Here is a 21,575-nt window from a genome sequence, read left to right as displayed (position 1 = left end):
ACAAAGCGTATTCACAGCACACTGTATTTTTGTAATGTAAGCACCATCACAATTATGTAAAGTAATCCATGAAACAGTCCAGGTCCAACACAGCTATAGTAAAGACAGAGAATGCCATCATTCAGCAGGTGGGAGTTCAGAGAAAGGTGCAGCTAATGGAGTCAGCATTAAAGCCCAAATCTGGGCTTCATGCTCTCACGCTTACCCCTATGCCCCCCCGTTACTAGATGGAGAAATCTGTTAGATTTTCTCTGTTCAGATCTCAGGCTGAACATACAATCTATTATTGGAGTATGACCAGCTTAAGCCTGCCTTTTCATAGCTTCACAACAAAAAACTATAAGCTCTATGCCCAAGAGAGGCACAGTGCTGTCCTGGAGTCTAAACTACCAGCAGGGCAAATACTGCATCAAATCACACAAAAAAATAGTTTCAAATGCAAAGAAAAGGGATTTTTTATTTCTTTAAGATGGCAGTTCCTGGTAACTGCTGGATGGTTGGAGGAAGTCCATGCCTGACAAAATTACTACCATACCTATATTTTATGCATGCTAAAAATCCACGCTGCAAGTACTTAATTATTAACGTATTATTGGTAGAGAGAGGCTCAGCAAAGGCTGTGAGTAAAGAAAGCCATGGTATTCCATCTTTTTTTTTTTCAAATTTATTGTTAGGATTTTTTTTTCCCCTGTTATTTTCATGTGTCCTTCTGTCTGGATATGAGCCCCACTAACAAGGACTTCTCCAACACTGACAGCATTGACACTGACACTGACAACACTAGAGCACTGATGGCAAACCTTGGCACATCAAATGTTTTGGAACTACATTTTCCATGATGCTGATGCACTTTGCAGTGTATTTGAGCTTAATGGGAAATGTAGTTACTAAACCTGGAGTGCAAAATCTGGTGCAGCCCTGCATAGAAACCAATCAGCTTCCAGGGGTTTTTTTTGTCAAAGCTTAATTGAACAAGCTGAAGTTAGAAGCTGATTGGCTACCATACTCAGCTACACCAGATTCTGGGTGCACCAGTTTTAGTAAATCAACCCTTAAGGGAGTGCCGATGTATTCTTTGCAGAATTTCAGGCTCTTGACTTTTTCTTTCCACCACAAGAGTAACTTACATATGCTAAACTGTAACAAATTCCAAATTCCAAAGAATCCATTCAAAATGTCAAAACTATTGGGAGATGGTCCAGAAGATACAGATAAGGTGCTATATGACCCCCTACATGGTAGCTACATTATTGGATTCTAGCAGCAATTCTTGCTGGAGGAGTTGAAGACATGTGGGAACACTCTTACATTTTATGCGTTTGCCCAAGCTTAAGAAGCTTCTGGAATGCAGTGTTCCTCCTCCTTTCTGGCATAACAGGCTGCATAACCAAACCCACTCCTACACTGGCTATACTTTGCATGGGAATTGAAAGATTTCCCTTGCCATTCAGAATTGCAGGCTCTTTGAAGCTACTAAATGAACAAGCACCTCTAGATCTCTGCACATTATACCTGCTCCAATTGTTTGGTTTGTGTTTCCTAGAGACAGTCTCTAACATTATTAATATGACAAATGCACCCAACACAAAGTAAGTGCACTTTTAGGTTTTACCCGCAGCTTCTGAAGATGCCCTGTGGGGTGAAATGCGCATGGCGGGGTTAACCTGCAACGTCACTTCTGGCCTGTCGAGCGCATGACGCTAAGGCGCTTCAAGGTTCGGTAAACGCTATTGTCATACTGTTTAAATATAAGTGCAACCTGTTGTATGCATTGTTTTTAATAAAAATGGAGTTACGCTCTGGGGGCATCCTCTTGTTTATCCCTTACATGCAAGAGGCACCAAACACTTTACTTTTCTGGAGGATCTGTGGAAAAAAGAGGAGCAGAGGAGAGTCCTTATGAGCATTTAGGAGCGTTTGGGTATACCTGCAACGCAAAGCGCTTTTGACTCTTGACCTTTGTCCACATTGTCTGGTGAGTGTGGAAATGATGGAAGGGAGCATGACACTGTCATTGCTTGCAAACAAGAAGTTGTTTACTGGCACAAGAGACTGCACCAGTTTATGGGGGTGGGCATAATATTGCAGGGGCAATATTGCAAATTCATTGGCTGTTTTGTTTTTTTTACTCAATATATGTATACTGGATGCTTATAGAATATTGGTGGAGGATTTAAAGAGGGAGCGCTGGGAATTTTTGATACCAACACTCATATATGTTACGGTTTGACCAAACTTAAGAAGCTTCTGGAATGCAGTGTTCCACCTCCTTTCCGACATAGCAGGCTGTATTCCCAAACCACTTCTGCTCTGGCTATACTTTGCATTGGAATTGAAAAATTCCCCTTGCCATTCAGAATTGTAGGCTCTTTGAAGCTACTAAATGAACAAACACCTTTATATACCTGCACATTATACCTGATCTCATGGTTTAGTTTGTCTTTTCTAGAGACAGAGTCTCTAACATTATTAGTATGGTAAATACAGCCAACACAAAGTACGTACACTTAGTGTTACCCACAGCTTGTGCCAATGACCCTCCACCCAAAACAAAATTATTAACAATATTCCTTTGTAAAGCATACACACAAACACACATATACATATACAAAGGGAATAAAATGAATAGATCAGCATGCCCATGGAATGAAACAAATACAAAAAAAAAAAAAACTAGTGTCAAGAAAGAAGAGACAGAAATAAAGTGCAGAGAAAGACAAATAGTTATGATTTGAAACGGTTTTCATTGTAGCCAATCACGGCTTCACTGCATGTTAATCTCTGCTGTGATGTAGCAGTAAGGATACAAATGAAAAGTATCCACAACTTCATCACAGTAACAGTTAACAAGTGTGCAACGGCTCCATCTGCTGTTTTAACCAAGTGTCTAAGTGGGAGGAGCTACATGCTGGTTCTGCCATTGGTGCAACAATTCTCATCAACAAAGTTGGATTACTTTAAATTTATAGAAGTATCTCAGCTGCAAAAAGTATTCACTACAGAGAATGCAAAGTAAAAACCATGCAGAAAAACTACAAACTAACAAAAATAAATAATATATATATATATATATATATATATATATATAAAAATATAAAATATTCACTAACTCTGGCATTGCCTGCCCTGCTCAAAAAAAAAAGAACCAGTTGGGATAAAATACATAGATGTTTCCATTATTCACTTGATGAATGCCCCAGGCCCATCCTAACTATCCTGGTGAGCCACTGACCTAAAACTAGCAGGTGCACATCATGTGTCGGGAGACCAGACATGCACACATTTGTTCAGAGTTGGCGACTCACTAAGTAATGAAAAAAAAAAAACATTTTTTCACAGTTCTGGAAAACACACCTACAGAAATTAGTTAACAATGGCGGCTCCCGTGTGTTTATATCCTTTTAAATGCGTGTGCTGCTGATTTTTGCTAAAATGGATGTCATTCTAAGCATAATCCACCTTTGCTTTTGAGGATGCACAGAATAATAAAAAGAGGCTGCAGTCTTTCCTAGTACTATGAAAAGCTTCAGTAGATGGCTAAAGTGAATTCCGCACAGGTCAGATCACGATAGGACAGGTAAACCCCTAGATTTTAGCACTATTACTGTGTGTTCTGGATTGTATTAGATTTTTTTTGAATGGTTTTTACTTCCTGCCTAAAACTGTGAAATGCTTTATTTTTTAATTTGTTGTTTTTTTTTTTTTTTAACTAGAAAAATTGCCCTAAATTGTTTTATCTACCGCTTATGAACCCCTCCACAATGTGGAAGAGGGAAAGACAGCACTAAGAGCTCATCGGGTGAGTGACATGCAATTACATTAGCAAAGAGCTTGTTCAGCAAAGCAAAAAAGCACAGGAATGAGTCCTAAACCTGCTGCTGTTCCTTCAATGTCCACTCATAGACAAAAAGGTGACCTGGAGGTATCGCTTAATCGCAATAGTGAAAAGTAAGCTCCCCAGCCTGGATGTGCGGTGTGAAACAGCGATGTAAATCTCAGGATTGAAAGGACAGAATCAGTGCCGCTGATAAGGCAGTACAGCCAGCTCTCCTGTACAGGGCCCGGGCACGATCAGTTCAAAAGGGGGGCCCAGGCAGCTGCTGAGCAGAAGGGCGGCTGTACTATCTTATTTCAGCCACTATTCCTCTTTAGCCTCCCCTTGCAGGGCTGCCAGCTTCTCTTCCTCTTTCTCCCTTCTGCTGCACTGCAGGAGGATTGGTCCTAGCATATACACCCCTTCCATCTGCTTTCCGGGCCACCCATTTGCCCTTTTCCCCCGCAGCACTTCTGGCTTCCCTCCTCTCTCACCGGCAGATACTGTGGGCACAAAGGAAGATGTTTCAGGATAGAGAGTGAGGGAACTGGCCTGTAAATATGTCATTTACTGGCCCATTTCTTTCCTGAATGAACACAGTGAGCTATCGGTACCAATCACTCCTGTGTCCATTCATCACTGAAGCATGGGAAACTGTTTCCTATGCTTCGGTTTGTGAATGAACAGAAAGCCTCAGAGTGTTTTCTATTCATTAATCTGTGCTGCAGAGAAAGGGACTGATAAATCTATGTCCTCATTCACTTTCGGCCAGGAAGGGGGGGCCCTGTCAGGTAGGCTGCATGGGGCTCCATGATTTCTAACAGCAGCCCTGGACAGAATAAATATCCTTTGGCAGGTAAAACGAGACCCATGTATGAATTTCAACTGTGTATTTAGCTAGTTTCAGCCATAACCTTACTAAATCTCTTTGCACGTTCTAAAACTCATCTATCTAACCCTGTAAAGAAGAAATTGCTATACATACCTTTTCTGAAGCCGATCCGGTCTCTAGCGGCGGATGCTATGTGCAGGAGAGAACCGACAACAGCTGGGAAATGCCTGGGAAGTGACGTTACCCATAGACTTACTATGGGGTTTCTGTCGGCTGCCTCTCATGCACACGCCTCCACAGTGAAGCCGCCACTGAAGCTCATCGTGGCACCAGAGCGGGTGCAAAACCGGTAAGTATAGTGATTTCTTCTTTACAGGGCTAGATGAATTTGTTTTAGAATGTGGCTGCAAGGAGATTTAGAGTTAGGTTATGGCTGAACTTCTACTTTAATGAGTAAAATTTGAGTATCTGGGGGGAGAAGGGTAGCTGTTGGTCCTAGTGATTTTGCAATAGATATCTGTCAATAGTCCTTAGCAATCTAAGAAAAAAGTATTTAGAAAAAAAAACAAAAAAAAAAAACCACAACACCAAATGCCACCATTTCTACAAAAAAGGGTAATTGTCCTTGTTGATCATTGGCAACATTTCAATAAATTTTAGATATTTTCAGGATTCACAAACTATATTGGAAAAATCTGTATTAAAACTGTTGCCATTGTTACTCTTGGCAGTATCAGCATGTAACAGTACAGACTCTGTCCCACATATAAGAGACCGGGTTAAGCACCAGAGTGACCGTACACCAGGGGTCTTCAAACTCATGTATGGCCCTCCAGTTGATCAAAAACTACAATTCCCATCATGCTTAGTCATGACTGTGAATGTCAGTTTACAATGAATCATGGGATGTGTAGTTCCGCAACAGCTGGAGGGCCGTAGTTTGAAGATCCCCGCCGTACACTATACAATTTGAGCTATGTCCCCACCAGTAGCATTACAACCTTGGCGGTCTTGCTGACTCTCTCTTGTAGCATTTTTTCAGTTGATGCCAATGCCTCCATTGCTTTCCAGTTTTTCTCCCGAAGGTCCTAATTGTTTTTAGAAAAAGTTATTTCAGCGACCCATAAACTACAATCAATTCATGCGTCATTTGGTCATTTTCATTCTAAAGGCAACTTACTGGAAAGAGGCCTCTTAACATTACCAGCTGCCCGAAAACTAGACTCTACCAATCTTACCAGCAGATACACTGGATGTAGTTTTACACGGCAGCGACTATAATGCTCAACCAATGCTCAGCATAATATAGCAACAAAAGCAAATGCCAATGTTCTGTTGGAATTTGAAACGCTACTATTGGGGCTCTGCTGCCAACCTTGATAAGAGGGATTGACTGTAGAAGAAAGGATCACAGATGGACATAGCAGAAACCAACCCACCAAAGAGAGAAACAAAAATAAGGCCAGATTTTTTTTTTTCAACAAACGACACAGTCCAGAGCACATTTTTTATCAGTGGGGCTTGTCCATGAAAACAAACTCTGATAAAGCTTATCAGGTTTCATGCTTCAAAGTAGAGGTGGGTGGACACTGGAGCCAAAAAAATAAGATGGCAGCAAAAGGGAAGCAATCAGCGATCATATTAAAATAAGGGTGAGTCCATACAAAAGGTGACGTTTTAGTTAGAAGTGGAGTATGTTGGGCTGAACTAATTCTGCACCTGAAATTTTGACTGCCGCTCCCCACTTGTGTGTGTCCAACTCTTCCTGTTGTATCCTACATAGTATAAAATTGGAGTGTCCAACCTGCGGCCCAAGACGGCTATGAATGCGGCCCAACACAAAATCACACGTTTACTTAAAAACGTTGATTGTTGGAATGTGTTAAAGGAAAAATTTGACAGTCTCCCTTTACTGAACTTTTATACATTTCATCTTCCCAAAGAAAAATCTCGCACTCTTCACAATCACGCCTTATTCATCAGTTTTTGGCAGCACCTAGATTTGTGAGCAACTATTTCAAGAATGAAGCACACAAAGGGCAAAATTAGAACCAAAATATCCGATGAGCACCTTGAGAATACATTGAGAATTGCGACTACATCCATCGAATCAGATATTGATGCGTTAGTGTATCAAAAAATTCGGCAAATATTGCACTAGTTTTAGGTTGCCCTTTTTTACTTTAGTAAAAAAAAAATTACAAAAAAAATGATTACACAGATAGGTACATTATCTATATCCATAATTGTTAATTTGTGATCTGCCTGACTTTTTTCTGCTCATCAGCTATCCTTGTTGTTGGTGTATTTTATGTGTGGCCCATTACAATTCCTCTTCTTCCAATGTGGCCCAGGAAGGTCAAAGGGTTGGACACTCCAGGTATTGAATAAACAAAAATCCAACAGAGAGAGTGGGAGGCCCTCATTACAGCGGTATGTAGACTCAGAAATTACCAGAATCGCTATACTGCCCAAGAGAAGAAATGACGGGGTGGTCCGAGGTGGCATCTCCCAAAAACCAAAACATCAATTTTAGATGGACTGACCTTTTAAGAAACTGGAATGAAAGTTCTATGCATCCAGTAAATAGTGAGGGAAGAATACCAATGTTCGGTATGGGTGCAGATAAGAGAGTTAACTACTGCTGTATGATTTTCACAATATTGGTTTTCGTCTGAAGAGTCCACTCAAACGTAATCACTGGATGTGATGGCTTGCAAGCATCTTTTTCTGATGGTCGCATAAAAAATACATTTGGAGCACCACTTGTAATTGTCGAGTTACAAATGGGAACCAAAAAACACAACATTATAAGTGTCTTACAAATGCACATAAATGTCATTATTCTGTAGAAAGTCAATAAGTGTATGGATTTGGTTTAAAAAGAAATGAGACAGCTTCACTGTCATGTTAGAAAAAGAGGCAGCAAATGAAGCAAAAAATATAGCAAATCAGCAGGATGGGATCAAATACAGAGGTAGAAATAGTAAGGACACGATGAGCTGTAAAGAAAATCTGCAGCAGCCATACTGTATTTCAACGATGTATGCAGGGAATGGTTTCCTTGTATTCAACTACAGTAGCCAGTACTATACAAGGCTTCAAATGGAACTCCAGACAAAAAGTTTTATTTCTTTTGGATAGAGTGGACAAGCACTAGAACCACTGTCAAGATTTTACTGCTGCAGAGTTTCAAGCCTAGTACACATGGGCCGAATGTTGGGCGACATTGGCCAATAAAAAAAAAAAAACAGCCAACATTTGGCCAGTGTGTATGAAAGCTGGTCCAACAGAAGCCGGCTTTTCGGCCAGCTTCTGTTGGACGTGCATACTGGAAAACCAACAGCTGACCAGCGCTCTCAGCCAATGGGTTTAGTATCACTTTAAAGTCTAGAACACACAGGTCAAATGAAGGGCAGCATGGGCCGGTTCAACAGACAATGGTCGACATTCAGCTTGTGTGTACGTTCAGCTGGCTTTAGTCGAAGGGTCATAATCAAAAAATGAGCAGTCCGTTTTTTGTTTTTTTTACTCAACCCGCTGGGTTGAATAAAAATAAAATAGTGGTGTATACCCTGCTTTACCCTCACTTCTTGAAATGTATTTTATAAGTGAGGTAGAGCTGGGACCTCGCCAGTAATAGGAGTAACGTTGAAGAGTCACAAACCCTCGTTCATTTTTTACTGTCAGGCCAGCACTTCTCATACACAGTCACAATTCTATCAGTAAAAACAAACAGAGATTCCAACACTTCCACACTCTACTCAGAACTGAAAACAATGCCCAGAGTTCTACCTTGAAGAAAAATAAAAAGTAATTAAATCGCACGCTGTGGAGGGAATAAAACGCCATAAACTTTTTAGGTACTCACATTATTCTTCTTCCTTTGTTGCTCTACTGCAGCTTTTTGAGATTCCACCTCTCTTAACAGTTCTGTTATATATCTGTCTTTTTCTACAAGTCTAAAAGCACAAACGTAAATTACATACAATCAAATACAATAATCATTCCGCTATTAATATGGAGTCTGTACTTGATTTTTAGCCCTCATTCACTTTGGAGCGACTTGGGACAGGTCAAATCGCATGACATGTTGCACCCTACTGTTGGTCAGGGCCATGTTCAAACCGATGCGATGCCGACTTCTCACTGCTGCATCGATTTGAGAAAGCAGTTCCTACACTACTTTTGGCAAATTCGGGTGCGACTTGCATAGACATCTGTGCATGGAGCCGCACAGATGTCTTCAAAGTTGCACCTGAAGTTGCACTGACATCGTGCGATTTCAGATCAAGTCGCACAATTCCAAAGCCACATTTAACATGAAAGAGGTCTTATTGTACTGTTCACTAAGGGTCTGGCTTTCGGGGAACAGCGTTATGTGCTGCTTGTGGGACTCTATTTTGACGCTCCTTGAGTCGAGCTGCTGTACACCTTCTTCTCATGGGACAGCGTGATCCGACTCATATGGGAGAAGTAGGCTGGCTCTCTCCCTGTGCAGAGCAAATACCCAGTGAGGCCATCTCTAAGGTCTAGGGTCAATATTAAACCCATCCGTAATAAAGATCTAGCTGTATCCGTCAATGAATTCAGAGAAAAGAATTTTATGGTTAGCACAAAAATCCAATTTCACACAAAGTTTGTGCAAGGGTGTGTAGTGACTCATTGAGAATAATAGGCCTCTTACCCCTGCTCGGGCATTTATAAGGAAGTCCAACCCTCCCTACAATAAGATAAGCAGGAACTAAAGGTGTGCGACAATATGGACAGCGTGATCTTGTCACTAAAGTACAAAGTGACCTAGGGAGCCTGTGAGAAAACACACCAATAGACTCCAACACTTAAAAAAAAATCTATTTTGGTGGAATAACCCTTCATTATGAAATAACCCTTCAAATAAGAAAAATTATAATTCTTTTCTGAAACATTTATGATCAGCCTAATGTAAAATGACCTTAGTACCAAAGTTTAAAGATTAGTTTACACCTGCATTGCTCTCTAAAGAGTGAAAACCGGTAGATTGTTTTTCAGAGAGTGGTACAGGCGCAACTGACAAGCATTCAGGAGACTATACTGTCACATACTGAATTGCCTGTGCTTTGACAACCGAACAGGATTTTTGAATGGTGATACCGTGCAGCAACTCTGACCCCCTAGCTTTGGCTTGTGGTTGTGGCATGACCCCATTCACTTAATTGGATCACTTTCAGCATCAGTCAAACGTGACAGGAGGATCATTTTTGTTCTGAAGCAAAGCATTGCAACATATGTACAAAACGGTCCAGCTGCCGAAGCAGCTAAAGGGAGGGTGATAAAACCATGGCTCAACCACCTATTACCACCTCCCAACCACAAGCATAAAGTAAGCCTTTCATTTTAAAGTGATAAGGCATTTTTAAAAAAACAAAAGCAAAAAAAAAACCAAACCTGCTACACTTACCTGCTCTGTGCAGCAGTTTTGCACAAATCAGCCCCGATTCCTCTTCTTCTCGGGTCCCCCGCCGGCGCTCCTGGCCCCTCCGTCCTGCCCCCAAAGCAAGCAGCTTGCAATGGGGGCACCTAAGAGCAGATGCGCTCCTGAGCCCCTGCTCTGCGTGTCCATTCACACACACAGCAGCGGCTTGGCCCAGCCTCCCATCTCTCCTCATTGGCTGTGATTGCCATTGGCTCCCACTGCTGTCTCAGCCGATGAGGAGGGAGAGACCCAACAGAGCCGAGGCTCCCGTGTACAGTGCTGGAGAAAGATCAGGCTCAGTTAAAGTGGTTGCAAACCCTTTTAAAAAAAATTCCTAAAAAAAACAAAAAAAAACAAAAAAAAAAAACAAACCTGCAAGACAAAGGATACTAGCATAGCATACTAGCTCATTATGAATTACTTACCTGAGATCGAAGCCCCCGCAGCGGTCCTCGTTCACCGCTCCAGCAGCCGACATCTCCCTGGGGGTCACTTCCGGGTATCGCGGCTCCGGTGCTATGATTGGCCAAGGCCGCGATGACGTCACTCCGCGCATGCGCCGCTGGTAACGGCACAGTACAACTGAAGCAATAGCACATACGTGCCGTTGCTTCAGTATGCTTAAGTGCGCATGTGCCGATGACGTTGGCACATGCAAATACAGGAATATCTCCTAAACCATGCAGGTTTAGGAGATATCCAGTGTAGCTACAGGTAAGCCTTATTATTGGCTTGCCTGTAGTATAAAGGGGTTGTAAAGGGTTTACAACCGCTTTAAGTATAGGGGGGCTGGTGAACACAGAAGACTTTTTTACCTTCATGCATAGAATGTATGAAGGTAAAAAACCTTGAGCCTTTACAACCACTTTAAGCAAGTAAACGCAAAAATAACCCAGAAAGTATAATTTATGAAAACAACACAGTTTAACCTCAAAACAAGCTATTGTAACTGTTTAAAATATTTATATACACATTAACAGCTGTCAGTTACTTGACTCATATTCCTCCAGCTTTGTAGTGATACAATATAAAGGAATCCAAGAGAAAATGGGTGTACAGAGCACTCTGGCAAAACACAGTTTTCTTCTGCATAAAAAACCAAACAAATTCTCGGCTTCCAACAAGCACCCTGTCCCTCTTTAGTCAATGAAATTACACCGTTAGTCCATTAAACTTACAAGGTACATTCAACTAATCAGAACGCCTTTAAATAATAAACTTACGCTTTTAACAGCTCTTCACTTTGAGCAACTGATGAAACCTGAAATGGAAAGACATTGGATAATGATAAAATTGTAGTCTAAGGCAAGAAAATGTACATGGATAAGCCAGAACTACATGGTGCTAGAAGGCCTAAAAGTAGGTTGGTGGAAGGCTAGTATTACTGTCTAGAGTTGCAAAATTTAAAGGGTACCACCCTGATCCTTTTGTCATCATTTTTATACATTCTACTCTTCCAAATATGTTGGACCCTTATGTATATCACATTGCATACCCAACTAAAGGTTTCCAGAACCAAAAAGTTATGCGTCTGCTCTGACATCAGAAGTCTGCTGATTTATGTGCATGAATCACAAAAGCCACATTGTTGTTGCGGTAAATAAGGGTTCATGGAAATAACCTATTCAAAAGAATGACAGTTTAATCCTATCTCTCGCCCCCCCCCCCCCCAACCCAGCCCAGCCCCAATGACTCCTGGTGCTGTTTCTGAGCCTAAGAGAAGAGAGCTGCTGCTCTTGTGCACATTGCAGGATCGAGATTGGGCTCAGATAAGTATAGGGGGGAGAGCTACACTAAGACGGTTACCTTAATAAAAAGACTAAGATTAAAAAAAAACAAAAAACCTTCAGCCTTTAGAACCACTTTAATCACTTCAGACCCGGAAGAATTTACCCTCTTCCTGATCAGAGCGTTTTTTTTCGATTCGGCACTGCGTCGCTTTAACTGACAATTGCGCGGTCGTGCGACGTTGTACCCAAAAAAATTTTTCTCAGTTTAGGCCGATATGTATTCTTCTACATATTTTTGCTAAAAAAAAATAAATAAAAAAAAAACGCAATAAGCGTATATTGATTGGTTTTCGCAAAAGTTATAGCGTCAAAATAGCCCAAAATAGGGGATAGATTTACAGCATTTTAATTTTTTTAATTTTACTAGTAATGGTGCGATTTTTATCGTGACTGCGACATTATGACAGACACATCAGACAATTCCGACACATTTTTTGGAACCATTGGCATTAATACAGCGATCAGTGCTATAAAATTGCATTGATTACTGTAAAAATGTCACTGGCAGTGAAGGGGTTAACACTAGGGGGCGGTGAAGGGGTTAACTGAGTTCCCTGCAAGGTGATTCTAACTGAAGGGGGAGGTGGCTAACTACAGGAAGTGACAGATCATGGTTCCTAGCTAATAGGAACACACGATCTGTCACTCCTGTCAGAACAGAACAGGGAAGTGTGTTTACACACACTCGACCCTGTTCTGTGTCTCCTGGTCACGATCGCTCGTGGCCGGCGGTCATCGCGACCGTCAGCCACAAGCATCGGCACCCTGGGTGTGCCGCTGGCGCACACGCACCTTCTATCTGGACCCTGCGAACCAACTTACAGCTACGTAGTTTTGCGCAGGGGAGCCAACCTGCCGCAGTATAACTGCGTCAGCTGGTCCGGAAGTGGTTAATGTAATAAGTATTTACTTTATCACAGCAAATAACATTTAAAAATTTTTTTTTCCTGTATCTGCCAAAATGATACAGTCTACCTTTAATACCGTCTAGTGGCCTCTACTTAGCAATGCTTCATATAAACTGTAAAAAGAACATATCACCTGCAGCTCTCCCTAGTGTGAAACATATCTTTGTATTGTCCATATGCTATGCCTTACAAACCTGTTGTAACTGTTGATCATGTTTTTTTTGCAGTTCATTGGCCTGAATTTTCAGAATTTCATTTTCTTTTTTCAGACGCTGTCAAAGAATATAATAATAAAACAATGAAGAAGTGGCCAGGGATGACGCACAATGACTTAAAAACTCCTGCGGATCGGTCACATTACCGTTAGTTCCTGAGTTGTGCCTGCGATGCTCCTCTCTCTCTCCAGTATTGTTGCCTCAATGTCCTTAATTTTTTGCTCCTGCTGCTCCACTCTGCACAATATTTAAAAAGAAAATGTAAGTGTATTTCATACAAATGTATCTATCTCTGCAATTCAGATGAGCAAAGAGAATGGGAGACAAGAAAGTACATGAAATAGGATGTCCCTTGCACAGTTTTCTGGTGCCTAACCGCCTCCTGGTCCCTGTAAACTTGGAGACAATATAAAAGCAAAATTACCAGCACTGACAACATAGTCTAGGGATGCACCAATACCGATACTGAGCATTTTCATGAGTACTCGTGAAAATGCTCCCGATACCAAAACCGATACTTTGCGGTGCAATTTGCATCAATACAAAATGAATGGGCGCAAATCGCAGTGTTAAAAAAAAAAATCACAATGCGATTTAAACAGGAATGTGGTGCGATTCGTGTGTGTACATAAACAGAGAAGCGCTATCTAGTAGGACATCACTTCCACCCTATACCCACAGGTGGCCCGGAGCTTCTCCAGCGGCTGTGATTTTGGGTTGGTGGGTCCGGGACACTATGCAGATTTTGCATTTGATCAGATAGGTACTTAATGTGAGAAGTAACATTTTTAATAAATTGCCTACTATGTGACGCTTCCCCTTCGACATACACAGGAACGGTGGGGAAAATTGCATGCGATTTGGACAGATAATCAAGACGCATAGTTTATACTCAGCGAGTACTTGACCAAAAGTATTCGCCAATAAAAACGGTATTGCTGCATCCCTAATAAATCCCAAACTCCAGAGTCTTCCTCTGTGCCCTCATTTGCTGAAAAGACCTCTCTTTTCACTTTATTATACATTTTGTAATACTGCTGCCTTGCAATGTTTATTTCCTTTGGCAAGTTTTCCTTACTTTTGTCACTATTGCCAATTACATTCTTTTCCTCACTAGTCCCTGACACAGGTCTATTAAAAAGCCGACCTCTGTCATGGGAAGCCCACACAGATAGAAATTTGGCTGGTCCGTGCTGGACATACACATCCAGAAGACATTAAGTAAAGAAGGAAAAAAAAAAAAGTACAAAATGTTCCTAAATAACAAGGTGACAAAACTATGTGCAATCAGTTAGGAATTTATGCATTAAAGGCTAGTACACACGGGCCGAATATCAGGCGGCATTGGCGATTTGAGAGAAAACAGCCGACATTTGGCCAGTGTGTGCGGCAGCTGGTCCGACAGAAGCCGGCCATTTGGCTGTCTTCTTTTGAAGGGTCATGACCAAAAAGGTCAGCCAATGGCTAAGCGCACTGACCGGAGTGTTCTGGTTTGGGAGCAGTGTCAGAACACAATAGCACAGTGAGAGAAATTACTGTACTAACATCAGATAGTTAGTACAGCAGCTCTGACCTGAGCTGTCAGGTTTTTTTTTTTCCAGCCTGCTGGGTTGAACTAAAAAAAAAAAAAAAAAATAGTAGTGTGTACGTGGCTTTACAAACATATTTAATGATTGTATCCGAATTGGAGACAAAGACCATGTGTCCCCAAGTAGGACACCTTTACTCTGTCCCTCCCTCGGTTTCTACCTGTCTTTTTTGCCTAGGCTGTTCAATAATTTCTTCCTTTGCCTTTCTTTACCTGTGACTGAAATGCCATTATAGGTTTAAAAACAAATACAACATTTTAGCGTTATAACAATTGAAACACAAGCATGATGACACTGCACAACAATGCTAACTGTGGCCAACACTTACATCCTCTGAAGGTTCTGTGCGTCTGTTAACCCAGAATCTTGCTATAAATGACAGACACAAAAAACATTTGAAAAGAACAATTCTGTTGTAAATAAAGTCACAAAAAATTAATTTTGTTAATTAAAATAAAGATAATCTAAATTGAATTTCTAGCAAATATTAAACTTTGAACTCTGCAAGAATTATTCCAATAGTTACTGTTCACTTACACAGTAGTATGAAGGGGGGGGGGGGCACACACGTGCCTCATATGTGAAAGAAACACTTTTTCTTCATAGGTGCAGCAACAGAGGTTCTGAAGTTCTTTGTTCGTTTTATGCTCAGTGCAAAGTTTCTTTGACATGAACCAAGATCTGCCAGTTTAACTAAGGCTCAGATCAGACGTCTGGCTGCAGTTTCAGTTCAATTTTTAAAAGGAGTCCGGGGCAGTTTTGTTCACCAGATCAGGTGTAAATTTTTGCTTTATATCGCACCGGACCCAGACTGAAAAACACACATGACTCTTGTTAAAAAGTGCACCACGGCCAGCCCGCAGATATGTGAACCAGCTACATAGAGAAGGCTGCCGGTTCTCATCATGCAAATTGGATGCGGTTGAAAACGCTACCAAATCGCATGTGTGTGAACACAGCAGAAAGGATGTCAGCAGGTGATTAGGCAGAGTTGTTGAGTGGCTGCTAGCTATACCCTGAATAGTACCCCAATATACTCTGCCAAGCACAATACTTTAAAGTGCCCAGCAGACACATGGATCTGGATAACATGGCACTTCTATTAAAAGTATAAGTAAAACCTTTTTTAGATGTGGATAGAGTGGAGAAAGGATATAACCACTGCCAGATATGTCCCTGAAGATTTACTCTGCAACTATCGTAATCACTAATGTCACCAGGAATGATCATTGGGGTAAATCCAAAATTTGGAGTTGCAGGAATAGAGGGGGACATTTTCCCATGGTAGGTGCTTAGTTTTCATACCTTTTGTAGTCTGTGCTGGACTTCTTCAATGTGAACTTTCAACTGTGAACACTCCTTCTGCAAACCCTATTCAAGCAAAGATCACCCACATAGTTAGAATATATATGTAGGAGTGCAACATATATCGTAAAACGTGTTCTCTGGCCAAACTAAAAGGCTCACATTATAGGAGTCACCACAAGAAGATGGCACTCTGCGTACCTGCTGCCAGAACATCCCAGAACCCAAACTTGCACAAGGCTCAGCCCTGGCCATTGACTGACAAGGGGAGTCAGCGGAGTGTCACATGCTCACCCATACCCCAAAGTACCAGACATTCCCCAGGGATCTGCTAGCAGGGGATCACGGGGAAAGGAAGTACTGTTTGCCTATACATAAAACCAACCTGTCACTTTGCCCAGTATTAAACACATAATCACCTCAATCTGCCTTTCCTTCTCAAGAATCAATTTCTCACGTTCATTAAACCGTTCTTCCTCCTTCTTTAAGGCCTCTTCTTTTCCCTTCAACCTAAGAAAAAAAAATAGTAGATAAGAAAAAAACAGGCATGTGTCTAATTCTCAATAAACTGCAAGAATAATGTAGAACTGCAAATGCAACAGATGAGAAGTTGAACAATCTGATTATCAGATCCCATTCAGAAGAATCATTTTCTGTAAAGGAGAACGCAAACTTGTCCCAACATGGCTTTGATTTTAGAGAGTGGTTAGGCTCGGTTCACACATGGGCGGCACGACTTGCAGGTCGCCTCAGCGAGGCGACCTGCAAACGACTGCCGGGGCGACTTGCGAGACGACTTCTGCATAGAAGTCTATGCAAGTCGCCCCAAGTCGCCCCCAAAGTAATACAGGAACCTTTTTCTAAGTCGGAGCGACTTGCGTCGCTCCGATTAGAACGGTTCCATAGCACAGAACGGGAGGCGACTTGTCAGGCGACTAGGTCGCCTGACAAGTCGCCCCAGTGTGAACCGAGCCTAAGTCTCCTCCTGGAGAGCTCTCAGCATTTACAGCATGAGAAAGGGATGGTCTTGTTTTATTAAAAACTATAATGCATCTATACTAAGGCTCGGTTCACACATGGGCGGCACGACTTGCAGGTCGCCTCAGCGAGGCGACCTGCAAACGACTGCCGGGGCGACTTGCGAGACGACTTCTGCATAGAAGTCTATGCAAGTCGCCCCAAGTCGCCCCCAAAGTAATACAGGAACCTTTTTCTAAGTCGGAGCGACTTGCGTCGCTCCGATTAGAACGGTTCCATAGCACAGAACGGGAGGCGACTTGTCAGGCGACTAGGTCGCCTGACAAGTCGCCCCAGTGTGAACCGAGCCTTATAGATTTCATAATCAGCTGCTGATGGGCCTCTAAGTTTATAGCTAAATTGCTGTATACATGTCCTTCCCTGTAAACTTATTACTGCAAGAACACTCCAGGTGGATATGAAAAAAAAATAATGCAGTCAGGTTATTAATCAAATCATTAAAATGTATATTTATGGTTAATAAAGCCAGTGTAAGTATCCAAGGTGGTCATAATTTCCTAAAATCCCCTGCATAGCAGCAATTGACTGGGAGAGGGAAGGCCACAGCTAGGAGGCATGCACATAATCTGACAGCAGCTCTTGAATCTACTGCCTCAATGTACAATCAGCAGACTGGGGGAGCGTGTCTGCTTTAGTGAAGGGTAAGGATCTGACTATGCTGCCTGGCAGGGATTTCTGGATCACAAGACTGACTTAAAAGAATTACAACTCTCTCTGGCAATTAAAGTTTCCATGTTATATAGTTTGACTATTAGCCAACTGCTTGCCAAGAGATCAGTTTTAACCACTAAAAGGACAATGCCTTTTTCTGACACTTCTTGTTTACAAGTAAAAATCAGTATGTTTTGCTAGAAAACTACTTCAAATCCCCAAACCTTATATTTATTTTTGTTAGCAACGACCCTAGACAATAAAATGGTGGTTGATGCAATGTTTTAGGTCACACCGTTTTTTTGTGCAGCGTTTTTTCAAATGCAATTTTTGGGAGAAAATACACTTTAATGAATGAAAAAAACCCCAAATTATATACCGTATATACATACTCGAGTATAAGTCGACCCAAATATAAGCCGAGGCACCTAATTTTACCACGAAAAATCGGGAAAACATATTGACTCGAGTATAAGCCTAGGGTGAGAATGCAGCAGCTACTGTAAGTGGAAAAGAGGGTCAACAATGCCCATCTGCAGCCTCGCTGTGCCCATTTACCGCCTCACTGTGCCCATTGCAAGCCTCGCTGTGCCCATGTACCTTATAGAGAAGAGATTGTGAAAAGGGGAAACCCTAGGGAAGTTTATCTGTAGTAAGGGCACCTTGACAACTAGGTAATCCTAGGAGCCTGAAAATGTAATAAAAGCGTTCAAAAACTTTTTTTTTCATTATCCACTTTTTTTTTCTTACCAATTGCCACTGGACTGATCCAAACCCCCAAAAGCTCCTGCCGTCACATCAGTATTGATGCGGAGGGAAGGAAAGCCATATTATGCCGTACATTGCCCACTTCGATTCAAAGCAGGGCTGTGTGTATAGGAAGTCTGCGCCGTCCCGCCTCCTCCGTCCATGACGAGGAGGAGGCGGAGCTTTGTTACAGTGGCTGTGTGTATAGGAAGTCTGCGCTGCCCACGCCATCCCGCCTCCTCCTCATCCGTCCGTGACAAGGAGGCGGCGGAGCTTTGTTACAGTGGCTGTGTGTATAGGAAGTCTGCGCTGCCCACGCCATCCCACCTCCTCCTCATCCGTCCGTGACGAGGAGGCGGCGGAGCTTTGTTACAGTGGACAGCGCGGACTTCCTATACACACAGCCACCTTTACAAAGCTCCGCCTCCTCCTCATCATGGACGAGGAAGAGGTGGGACGGCGCCGACTTCCTATACATACAGCCACTGTAACAAAGCTCCACCTCCTCCTCGTCATGGACGGACGAGGAGGAGGCGCGACGGCGTGGACGGTGCAGACTTCCTATACGCACAGCCCTGCTGTGAATCGGAGGGGACAATATAATGCTTAATATGGATTTCCTTCCCCCCGCATCAATACTGACACAGCGGCAGATAACCTGACTCGAGTATAAGCCAAGAGGGCATTTTCAGCACAAAAAAAAATGTGCTAAAAAACTTGGCTTAGTCTCAAGTATATGCGGTACACCTGAATTTTTTGTATAATATGAAAGATGATGTTATGCTGAGTAAACAGATACCTAACATGTCATGCCCTTATATTGTGCGCGCTCGTAGAATGGCGCCAAACTACGGTACTTAAAAATATCCATAGGCGACGCAAATTTCTACAGGATACAAGTTTAGCGTTACAGGAGGTCTAGTGCTAGAATTATTGCGCTCGCTCTGACTTTCGTGTTGATACCGCACTGTGTGGTTCTAAAAGTGATTGCACCGCGGATGTGAAAGTCGGATGCCTGAGTAAAAAGAAAATACCGTGGTTAATGCCGTCAAACAAATGACGTATAAGGAGGTCGGCAAGTGGTTAAATTCATACCAAACTACCAAAAGAAATTACCTTGTCAGTCCAAACCAAATAGATACATTTTAGAAGAGGCCAGTGTTTTTTTTTCACCCACTAACATCTAGTGTATCTGTGGAAGTCTAGATCCTTGCAGTGGTCAGTTTATGGTAGTTTTGAGTGCCTGTTTTGTAGGTATCTGTAGGAGTTAGGACCGGTTTGGGAAACATTGCTTTAGAAATGAATTTCCCATTTAAACTGTAAACCCCTAGATCTGTGACCTATTTTAAAAAATAGATTAAACGTCAGTTAAAAGTTAAGTATTTCCATGTCTGCAGCAACAAAACAGCAAATGGGATAACGCCTACTTTCTATTTGTTATATGTTCTCATTCGCATTGGCATAACTTTAAAAACAGTATAAAAAATTAGTTGCTTCCCCTTTTTTGGATGCTCCTTTCCAAAAACGCCAGCACTGAAAATGCTACTAGTTCTCGTTGTTCATAAGGGGCCTGGAGAGCTGTGTTTGCATTAATTATCCCTGTACTGTGTTAGCAGAACTCATCTTATCAGTTGTAAACTAGATTTGACCACTATCTATTTTAACAAAGGGTTACATATTTACAAGCTAGTTTCTCCATTGCATGTTAAGGAGGAAGTCCACCCTTTTCCCTAAAGCCCATCTATTGGGATTGATTACACTGAACTTGGCTAACTGCAAGCATTTCTCAACATGGCACCTTCACCCAACATCTAAAATGTAAGAAATACCATATTTATCGGAGTATAACATGCACAGGCGTATAACACGCACCTTCAATTTAAGAGGGAAGTTGCAGGAAAAAAAAAAAAAAAAATTAAATAAACTACTTTGAAGCAAAATAATGGTCAGTGCCCATCAATGCAGCCTTATCGGTGCCCATCTGCAGCCTCGCCATTGCCTATCATTGCAGCCTTGCCCTTCACTGCAGCATGATCAGTGCCCATCTGCAACCTTGCCAATCATTGCAGTCTGATCAGTGCCCATCTGCAGCCTTGCCTATCATTGCAGCCTGATCAGTACCCATCTGCAGCCTTGGCCTTCACTGCAGCATGATCAGTGCCCATCTACAACCTTGCCAATCATTGCAGTCTGATCAGTGCCCATCTGCAGCCTTGCCTATCATTGCAGTCTGATCAGTGCCCATCTGCATCCTTGCCAATCACTGCAGTCTGGTCAGTGCCCATCTGCATCCTTGCCCATCATTGCAGCATAATCAGTACCCATCTACAGTCTTGCCCCTCTTTGCAGCATGATCAGTGAGCCGGATCTCCTGTGTACTCGGCTCGCAGTCCCGCCCAGTACCACCCCTTGGCCCGGCTCTTATGATGGACATAACACCGGTCCAATAGCGGGACTTCAATGGTAAGAGTTGGGACTGGGCATGACTGAGAGCAGAGCAGAGTACACAGGAGACTCGGCTCCATCTATTTTGGCGGCGCTTGTTCCCTCCGAGGCAGCCGTTCGGCGTATAACACGCGATTTTTCCCTGATTTTGAGGGTAAGTTATACGCCAATAAATATAGTATCTCAAGTTTTTTTGATTTTTTTTTTGTTTTTTTTTTTAGGTATGATGTATGAATGGGCTTTCTCAAACTTGGTTGCAAAGGAGGATATACACTTTTAATCTGTGTATAACACTTTGTCTTCTTGATTACATTACTAATATCTGCAGCAACCACTAGGTTATACATACTGATTTTGAAGGTCCTGAACTTGTGCAATACTGGAAACCTGAAAAAGAATAAAAATGACGGCATAAGAAAATGGAAATCTTAGATCGGAATGCAAAACTCCTGCCTTAAAATAAACTGCTGGCATGACATGAAGTGGGTACAGTAAAAGGTTTATCCTATAGCAGGTGGAACACTGAGAGGCACTCAACAGTTATTTTATTCCTTTTCTTTGAGGCACATATCCCCACTTAGGGTGCTGGGAGGAGGTGGAATCTGTACAAGACTGGCTCACAGTACAAAAGGGGAAGACTTTGGAATAGAAGCTAGTCCTCTATCCCTAGTAAGTATGCATATAACACTAAAGTTGTAAACCCTGCACCAGCCCTATAAATGCTAGGCAGTGGTAACAAGCTCTGCTACATTAATGAAGTATATAGTTGTAGTGCCCCCTATGTAG

At 42.1% G+C, this 21,575-nt stretch overlaps 1 protein-coding gene across 14 annotated transcripts in view; it reads right to left on the bottom strand.

Annotated features, from left to right (window-relative positions):
• The window catches only part of KTN1 (kinectin 1), a 199,892-nt gene that overhangs the window by 30,487 nt on the left and 147,830 nt on the right, over positions 1-21,575 (bottom strand). For 5 of the 14 annotated variants that reach the window (XM_073610590.1, XM_073610597.1, XM_073610596.1 and 2 more), the window contains 9 exons: positions 21,139-21,176; positions 16,328-16,418; positions 15,909-15,974; positions 14,932-14,972; positions 13,161-13,251; positions 12,994-13,071; positions 11,325-11,362; positions 8,518-8,608; positions 5,633-5,734 (listed from right to left, as the gene is read on the bottom strand). In XM_073610590.1, coding sequence (XP_073466691.1) covers positions 5,633-5,734; positions 8,518-8,608; positions 11,325-11,362; positions 12,994-13,071; positions 13,161-13,251; positions 14,932-14,972; positions 15,909-15,974; positions 16,328-16,418; positions 21,139-21,176 — 636 coding nt within the window. The remainder of the gene's footprint in view (positions 1-5,632; positions 5,735-8,517; positions 8,609-11,324; positions 11,363-12,993; positions 13,072-13,160; positions 13,252-14,931; positions 14,973-15,908; positions 15,975-16,327; positions 16,419-21,138; positions 21,177-21,575) is intronic. The other 9 variants (XM_073610593.1, XM_073610599.1, XM_073610600.1 and 6 more) reach the window with 3 other exon arrangements.

Source organism: Aquarana catesbeiana, linkage group LG13 (genome assembly GCF_042186555.1).
Source record: "Aquarana catesbeiana isolate 2022-GZ linkage group LG13, ASM4218655v1, whole genome shotgun sequence".
NCBI classification, from domain to species: Eukaryota; Metazoa; Chordata; class Amphibia; order Anura; family Ranidae; genus Aquarana; species Aquarana catesbeiana.
This window is presented reverse-complemented; position numbering and strand designations above follow the sequence as displayed.